The 9,347-nt window shown below is 37.6% G+C and overlaps 1 protein-coding gene across 1 annotated transcript; it reads left to right on the top strand.

Annotated features, from left to right (window-relative positions):
• Positions 1-7,693: 7,693 nt before the first annotated feature.
• Positions 7,694-9,076, top strand: LOC104093832 (uncharacterized). The gene has a single exon (XM_009599647.4). It carries the CDS (start codon positions 7,856-7,858, stop codon positions 8,960-8,962), a length of 1,107 nt encoding a protein of 368 aa, XP_009597942.1. The 5' UTR covers positions 7,694-7,855; the 3' UTR covers positions 8,963-9,076.
• The last annotated feature ends 271 nt before the right edge of the window (positions 9,077-9,347 follow it).

The raw sequence follows: 9,347 nt of genomic DNA, 5'->3' as shown, positions 1-9,347 counted from the left end.
TGCTCCAGATTTGATTACGTTAAGTATTTATCTAACTGTACTTAAGAAACACCAGAAATTAAAGAGCTGGAGCATTTAATTGGGGATTCCCACCAGCCACCACAGCCTCAACCTCAATCCCCCACCACATAATCCCCTCCCATCGTAGCTGGGTTTGCAATTTTGTATCAAATACTTTCACCTTCTATAAAACCCTTCAGCACAAGTCGATGGTGCGTTAGTTAACTCTAATCCCATCACAACTGAGACTAAAAACAAAAGCAGTGCAGTACTATCTACTTCATTGTAAGCTTGTATATGGCAAGAACTAGCAAAAACCCAACTCAATTTGTCTAATGCAAAACTCTGAAACAGAAGATATGGTACTAATGCAGACTTCCGGCAAAATGTCCAAGCTGACTCTGCTGTAATTTTACTACAGTACCTTTTTTGATAAAAATAATTGAAACAACAAAAACGACCAAATGCGTAGAAGACTTTAATTCAATTTCAAAGCTCTGCATGGGTATAGCTCGAACCGGCTACTCTATTTTGTTTCGGAGTAGTTTAGGAAGAAATGGAGTTGCTCTGAGATACTCGTTGGCGTGGTTGAAGCTGGCACATTAGGCTATGACATACATTTTACAAGCTGGCACATTAGGCTTGTTCTCTTCTTTCTCATATCGATCAAGGCTTTCCTTGAGTTTGAAATAAGGGGCAAGAAGCAAGGGCGTAGTAGCTGCGCAAAGTTGCGCCAGTTGTTTGACTTGTATGCCACATAGTGAAATATTGCTTAAGTTTTGTCAATTATGTGTGTTTGCTTGACTTGAGAGTTGAACAGAACCGTCTTGATTGAATCATGTGCAATGTGTGTGAGGATTTGTGATCTTCTGTGCTATCATGTGTAGTCTAGAACTTTCCCCGTGTGTTAATCGAAGCGAAATTATTAAGTTGTGCTAATCTAGGAGATGACATAGGCGTTTCTTGCTTGATCATAGATGTGTTTGTCACATAAAAATAAAAAAATTCCATTGCTAGCCCCCTTAAGCCTATAGACCTTTCTTTTGGAACCCACATTACAAGTCATACACCTATTTTGTTCTTTATTTGAGATTATTGAACCTTTACCTCATAAGGCATTTAGTCGCTAAAAGAAATAAGGTGATAGATTGGGGAGTCGCTTTTGAGTGGAACCATGGAAGGGCCCTTTGGTGCACTAAAGTTAAAATCAAAAGTCATTAGCCGATGAACATTAATATATGGAGTGTGTGTAGAAAAACAAAAGAGAGAAAGAAAAAGAAAAATAATTGCACGAAAAGAAAAAAAAAATGATAGTCAAAGTATGTAGAAAAACACACACCTCCTAATTTTACTAATTTGTGCTAGTGGGAGTATAAAAGTGCTTAATGAAAAAAGGGACTATGTTGTATATGGTTTGTGGCAAGTGAATTGGTTAAGAAGAATATGTGCTCGATTTGTAAGTGTAGTGTACTAAAGTGCCTAGGAGGGTTAGGCACTATTCCTAAATGTATCATACCCGCCCCTTAGCATACATTACAATCTTAAAGTCCTAATTGATCCTAGATTTGGCTAGCTTCGATTAGTAGAGATGTACACTACGGGCAAGCTTATGGTACGGCCACGGGATGCATATGAATTCTTTGTGAGAGTAAGCGAATTTTGTTCAATTGTGTGATGTCCTTAATTTATATTCAAAAGCATATTTGAATGTGTGGACTAGTCTATATTCACTCTTTTGTTTGTTGGTGAGGGCACATGATCTCATGAATAATTGGTAATGTTGTAAACTTTTCTTGTTGTGTGAGTACGTGAGTTGAGGGTGCTTAGTGGTAACGAGTTGGCTTTTGAGGTTGGGTGGTTACAAATAGGTTGTTAGAATTGATTGAATTGAAATGTTATACTTGGGCATGCTTAAAACGGGATGAATGTGAATTTTGTATGTCCATGCTTAATTACCGGTATCGATCATAGTCAAGGGTAGAGTGTATGGTTAAAAATGAAGTGCTCCTCTATAGTTGAGATTTGTACGGAGTTGGGGTATATTTGATAGCCATATTGCTCGAGGACGAGCAAGAGTCTAAGTGTGGGATGTTGATATTTAGCTTAAAGTATATATATTTATACGTATATCGCCTCATGTTTTACTCGTGTTTCGTGGATTTCGGATGTAAAATATGTTGATTTATATTAATTCGGAGTATTTTTATGTGTAGGAATCATCCGAAAATCAATTGGGGGCGAAAGGTGCGAGATTAGAGCCAAAATGGACGAAAAAAGAAAAAGTTAGATTTCCAGCGCCACAGGCTTCCACGTCACTTATGTCGCCAGAGGCAGAAGGTTAAAAAAACTAGCGCCAGGGCCAGCGTGGGGCGCTGGGCTAGACGCTGGTGACGTGATTTTGTCCAACTTTGCCTGGAACAAGGTTATTTCGGCCCTAGACCTACCCAACGCGTATAAAAGCAAGACTAAGCCTATTTTTGGAGGAGGGACGCCACTTTGAAGGGAGAATACACACGAGAAACATTCGGGAGCTAAGAGATCTCAGGTTTCTTCATCTTTTCTTAGTATTTTCAATTATCTAACACTTATGAATTTATTTTATACTATCATGAGTGGCTAAAACCCATAGTTCTGGGGTTGTGATTTAGCCACGAATATTGTTGTTTAACGTTAACTTAACCTTGATTACAATTCACTAATATATGGTTGCTTCTTCAATTTTGTGATTAATTGCTTAATTGTCTAGCCAGCAATTAGGTTCTATTTACTATCTATGTTATGCTTGGGAAAGCCATGTTTAGATTAGAGAAGAATTGAAGAGAGCACGATCTTAACTCTCAAGGGGGGCAAATTTGTGGTTAGGATAGGAATATACCTAGTCATCGTGCTTAATTAAATATCTTAATCTTAATGCGTTCTTAACATATTGATTTCATAGGAATATAGACGTTAATCTATTTTGAATAGGCGAGTAGTACTTCATGAGAAGGCTACGAGAGCAATTGTTCGATTAATTAGCAACCATGAGTGAATTGTATGAAAGGGAGAGTTAACTAGAACACAATAAGATTGGTGAATTGATCACAACCCTGTAATATGTTTCTCTACTGAATACGCAACAACCATTTCACTACTTGATAATTTAGTTACTACTTAAAATTATAGTTTAGTATAATCATACTCTTGAACTCGAAAATGGACTGAATAACAATCTTGGTGAATTTAGTGGGTAGTCGATACAAGTCTCTGTGGGTTCGACACTCGACTTATCATTTTATTACTTGTACGACCACGTATACTTGCGTGTGCATTTTGGAGCAATAATTATATATGGTTTAGGGAGAGGAGTATGGGTTCACATGAACCCATACCCTAAGGCCTAGATACCCTAAGGGTTAGAGGTATATAAGACATATTGTTGTCAGAATTCTTTTTTACTTCTTTTAAATTTGAACACCTTTGGGTTCATTTTATATTAGCATTATAACTAAGAGGAATTTTGCCATTATGAACGAAGTTTTAAATTTATTTACCCGACTTTATCTTGGTTTTTCTATATACAAAGGTTTTACAAATTCGATCAAAAACTATATATTGTATATAATTTAAATATAACTTTTTGTTGTAGAAAAATCGGTCAAAAGCTACAACTAATATATGTACAGAATCCGATCAAAAATTAATTTACATACAACTTATATACAAATATATTAGTTGTATATATTTCATATATTGTTTGTATATCCGACATACAAAATATATACAACTTATTTATATCTTCTATAACGACCCGACTGGTCATTTCGCTTTATAGATCCTCATTCCCCTAAATAAGGCTCCACGTATGTGCTTTTACTATTTTATGACTTGCGGGATGGTTAGTTCAGGTTCGGAAGGGTTCAGGTTGAAATCAGAACACTTAAATCCTTAAAAAATTGGCTTTAAAAGGTTAAGTTTGACTTGGGTCAACATTTCTAGCAAACGACCTCGGAACCGGGATTTGACGGTCCCAATAGATTCGTATGATGATTTTGGACTTGGGAGTATGTTCGGATTGAGTTTTGGATGACAAGGGAACGTTTCAGCGCTTAAAATTGGAGGTTGTCTCATTGAAGGTTTTAAAGTTCTTTAAATTTGGTTTGGAGTAGATTTTGGTGTTATCGAGGTCCGTTTGGGATTCCGATCCTGGGAATAGTTCCGTATGGTGATTTAAGACTTGCACGCAAAATTTGGTGTCATTCTTAGTAGTTTAAGTATGATTCAGAGTAAGTTTGAAGAGCTTGAAGTTCATAAGTTATTTCGATTTGATTTGGAGTGTGATTCTTCGTTTTGATATTGTTTTATGCGTTCCGAGGGTTCGAACGAGTTCGTTTTATGATCACAAACTTGTTGGTATGCTTGGGCGAGGCCCCAGGGTCTCGGGTGCCATTCAGACGATGCACGGAAGTCATTTGGACTTGGAAGGATTGGCTGAAGCATCAGGCTTCTGGTGCAATCGCACCTACGGAGGGCTAGACGCAGGTGTGAGCTCGCAGAAGCGTAAGGGAGAGGATTGTCATGTGGTCGTAGAAGCGGGGAATGAACCGCATATGCTAAGGCACAGATGCGGGATTTTTATCGCAGAAGCGGTCTAGGACTGTGGCATGTAGACCGCAAAAGCGGAGGGTGTTTCACAGGAGCGGACACGCTTCTGCGAGGAAAGGGACGCAAGTGCGAGATAAGGCTGGCCAGTCCTGGACCACAGATGCGACGTAGCTTCCACATAAGCGGTTCCACAGAAGCGGGAGACCGTCCGCAAAATCGAAATCTCTGAAGGCAGTGAGGTCGTTTAAGACGAACTTAGACCATTGTTTTGACTCATTTCTTTCATTCCTTGGGTGATTTTGGAGCTTTTGGAGAGGGGTTTTCACCTAGATATTGGAGGCAAGTAATTGTTATCCAATGTAAGTTAAATACATAGATTATGGTTGGATTTTAACATGAAAATTTGTAGAAATTATAGATTTAGTTGAAAAATCTAAGTTTTGATAAAAATGGAATTTAACAACGAAAATGATTATGAAATTGAGTGAAAATGATATATTTGAGTTCGTGAGGTTATGGGTAACAATTATCTTTGAAAATTTTCGGAATCCGGGCACGTGAGCCTGGGAGGGTGAATTTTAGGAATCTTCCAATTGGGGGTGGGTAATTGCCCTAATAGTTATATTGTGAACTTTTGAGTATATATTGACTTATTTATATAATATTTGGTTAGTTTCAGGTTGTTTGGCACCGAGATGAGGATTTAAAGTGTATTTGTGGATCAGAAGTGAGCTTGAGAACAAGGTAAGTCTATTGCCTAACCTTGTAAGAGAGAACTCATCCCCTTAGATGTATTTTGTTGTGAATTAGTTGTGTGGGGAGCTACGTACGCACTAGGTGACGAGAGTCCGTGTGCAGCTATATTTCATGTGATGTCCGGGTAGTCTTAGATTCACATCATGCTTTGTTTGCACTGTTATGTTGATTATGCATATTAATTGTCTTAAACAAAGCTGAGATTAAGGATTTTAAGATTTAAAGTATCCAGTTTAGATTTCTTATTTTTGGAAAGAATTGAAGAATTATGTAATAACTTTAAAAAATTCATGTCCACTCGCGTCGCAAGTATTTTCGCGAGCGAGGTAAATTCCTCTGCTCTCAAGGGATCGGGCCCTTCTCCTCGGCAGGTTAATAGATGCATCTATGGTTCATGTCGTTCGACCCTCGGCAATGCACACCGTTTATTATTAAGATCGGGTCGTACGACCTCAGCATAAATCGTGCGTGACAATACTCGAAGCCTAAGTATACTTGATAATATGTTATGGCTCGAGAGGCTATACTTCTTTAATTTAAAACTTGACTTGGGAATTACTATTTGTCGAAAAATTATTCATTCACTGCTTGTTATTGAGTTCTTACTATTGTTTACACATTCCATGCTTATTTAGAATTTCTGTATTTTATTTGTTAGCCCATAGTAAGTGTCGTTGTCGACCCCTCGTCACTACTTCTTCGAAATTAGACTGGATACTTACTGGGTAAATGTTATTTATGTACTCACGTTACACTTCTGCACTAATCATGCAGGATCTGAGGCAGGTGCATCTGGCATTCACACCAACGCGTACCACCGATACCCCGAGGCCTGGTGGTGAGCTGCTTTTCCTTAGCCGTTCTGCAACACCCTGAGCCTCTCTTTTGCATTCAGTTTCTGTCTATTTTATTTCAGACAGTAGTTAGAGTTTTGTATATGCTACTACTTGCTCATACACTTGTGACATCGGGTCTTGAAATTTATGCTAGCAGACACTTGATGACTTTTGAGTATTTATTTCGTCACATGTGTTCTTATAATTGTTTACTCTTTATTTTATTAAATTTCTCACTTCTTACTTATCTAATAATTAAAAATCAACTATTTCTAAATTGTTAAAAGGAACAATCACATGGTTAGTTCACTGTTGGATTGCTTAGCGTTAACGTTGGTCGTCATCGCGGCCTATAGGAGCAATTGGGTCGTGACATCTTCTTCTTGGAGTTTCTATTTGAAATTACAACCAAAACTAACTCGAATCTTGTAACAACCGACCAAGCATTTTGAGTTCTAGAACCTAATTATACTCCTTATAACATAGGCGGACCTAAGAAATCTAGTACATTGGTGCACTACTAAAAAAAGGAGAAAAGATGTGTAAAGTGGGAATTAATCTCTAACCTCTTGGTAAATAACTTAACTTTCAACCAAGTGCACCATTCCATCTTCTTGCAACATAGGTGCCAACGGTTAATATTGTATCAATTTTAAAAAATGCGTACATAAAATATTTAATTTTGCGGAGAAACCATGAGTTTACGTGCCCAATAATCTTGCCTATGCATCCGCCCTCGCATATATATATATATTTCAAATATCTCTTTGGAATGCACGTGACCACTGTTTTAATTAAGTCACATTTGTGTTCAAAAACACCATAATATATGTATGTCATCATTGATTTGCATTGTTAAGCATATTAAAATAAGTAACTAGATATTGCATTTTATGATAATATGAGAAACCAACCAAAAAATAGTACTCCAAGTTAAGAGCTCATTACATGTAAAATACTCTTTGTAAAGCATGTTAAATGTGTATTAACGGAAAGCATACAAATATATACAAATACTATAAGCTTTTGCAAAGCAATATTATAATTGCACATATTTTGCATTCATTCGAGTAAAAGTTTTCCTCGAAAATAGTGCATGAGACTACATGCATTTCTCGCTGTATATTTTTCCCTAGTTTCTATAGTCCGACCGTTAAATCTTATCTAATTTGTTAGATCTAGTTTAGAATTTCTTCTGCCGTATGTGTCTTAAAGCTGCACAACTAATTTCAATAACCTTAAGTAAACTAATTTATTACGATACTCATCTAGTCATCTTTTTCTATTTTTTACCCTTCTATTCCCTTTAATTTTCATAAACAATTTTTTTTTAATAAATTTTCTTAAAAAGCTTATATTCAAATGTTACGATATGCTCTATTGAGCTAATGAACAAGATCAAAGAAATTCAAAATCAAAGATAAGCTGACAATTATCAAAATCAGAGGTTTCGGTTCGAATAAAAAAAATGAACCTTAAAAAAAAAGATATATATATAAAGGTTTTCCTTTAGGGAGCCATATGTCATTGAAATTCGGATTAATCAAGCAATAGCAGATTCAGGCGAAATTAGTCTTCAATTTAGCGAAAGAGAGCCTTTCTTTTTTAGCACAAGACTGATTATTTAGCAGGAAAACAAAGTAATATAAATTCTCTCTCTCTGACACCAACTTCTCAAAATGAAAACCATGAAACTCACTTTACCCCTAATTATCCTTTTCATATTCATCGCCTTCTCTGTTCCTTCCTCCGCACGAAAACCCCACGTCATCAACTTCCGATCACGGAATTTCTACCCGGAATCATTCACCTGGGATCTTAAATCCCAGCACTTCATCGTCGGAAGCACTCGCCGCCAGAAACTCCTCTCCGTCTCTGACGCCGGCGTCGTCGAAACTTTAATCTCCGACACATCTCTTCCTCCAAACTCCTCCTTCCTCGGCCTTGCCATCGACCGACGCAACAACCGCCTCCTCGCCTGCATCCACCGCATGCCGTCGTCAGAATCTCCCGAGCCTTTCAATGCCCTCGCCGCCTACGACCTCCGATCACGCCTCCGCCTCTTCCTCTCCCCTCTCGTCGACACCGTCACCGAGGAAGCTCACTCCGCCGTCGCAAACGACGTTGCTGTCGATTTCTCCGGTAATGCTTACGTCACGAATTCCGGCGGTAATTTCATTTGGAAAATTGACATAAACGGCAACGTTTTAGTCTTATCTAAATCTAAGGCGTACAAATCCCATCCCGTGGACACGACCACAGAGTATCACAAATGCGGCCTAAACGGTGTCGTTTACAGCTTCAATGGTTACTTACTAGTCGTCCAATCAAATACGGGGAAAATGTTCAAAGTCGACGTTGATGACGGAACGGCAAGGACCGTTAGATTAAACAAGGACTTAACGGCAGCTGATGGAATGGCCGTTAGAAAAGACGGCGTCGTATTAGTCGTGAGTCAACACAAGCTGTATTTCTTAAGGAGCAATGATGGGTGGGGAGAGGGAGTGGTATTTGACGAAACTGCCCTTGAAGGGGAGAGATTTCCTACATCTGTGGCAGTTGGAGATCGGAATAGGGTATATGTGTTATATGGGCATGTAATGGAGGGTAAAATGGGAAATACCGAGAGAGAAAAGTTTAGTATAGTTGAAGTGGAATCTGAGGAAGAGAATAAAGAAGATAATATTTGGTTATATGGATTGATTGGATTAGGATTAGCTTATTTCTTGTTTTGGAGATTCCAAATGCGTAAGTTAGTGGAAAATATGAACAAGAAAACTGCTTGAATTCTTTTTTTTTGGGGGGGGGGGGTTTATATTTGTTTGTAGTTTATAGTGAGATATTACAAGTATTTGTTGTTTCCACTATAATAAAATGATTTTATGGTTGTTAACTTATTATATGCACTTTGCTCTACATTAGACTAACAATACTTAATCCTAGAACATGCTCCAACTCCATCCAAGCAAGTTAGATAAGCTATTTGAATCCTAATGTCCATGTCCTACTTAAACTCGTCTTAATTCAATATCATAAAAGATTAGCTTCTCTAGCATTAGAAGTTCTTTACATTTTCTACTGTCATATAAATTTCTAACAAGGCTGAAAGATTCATAGCAAACATTGTAGCTAAAGTATGCATACTAACATAACTAAAACTTAGTCTCAACT

Source organism: Nicotiana tomentosiformis, chromosome 10 (assembly GCF_000390325.3).
Source record: "Nicotiana tomentosiformis chromosome 10, ASM39032v3, whole genome shotgun sequence".
NCBI classification, from domain to species: Eukaryota; Viridiplantae; Streptophyta; class Magnoliopsida; order Solanales; family Solanaceae; genus Nicotiana; species Nicotiana tomentosiformis.
This window is presented reverse-complemented; position numbering and strand designations above follow the sequence as displayed.

Excerpts from the sequence above, each read along its gene's own strand:
- LOC104093832 (XM_009599647.4), top strand. The coding sequence starts at position 7,856 with ATGAAAACCATGAAACTCACTTTACCCCTAATTATCCTTTTCATATTC.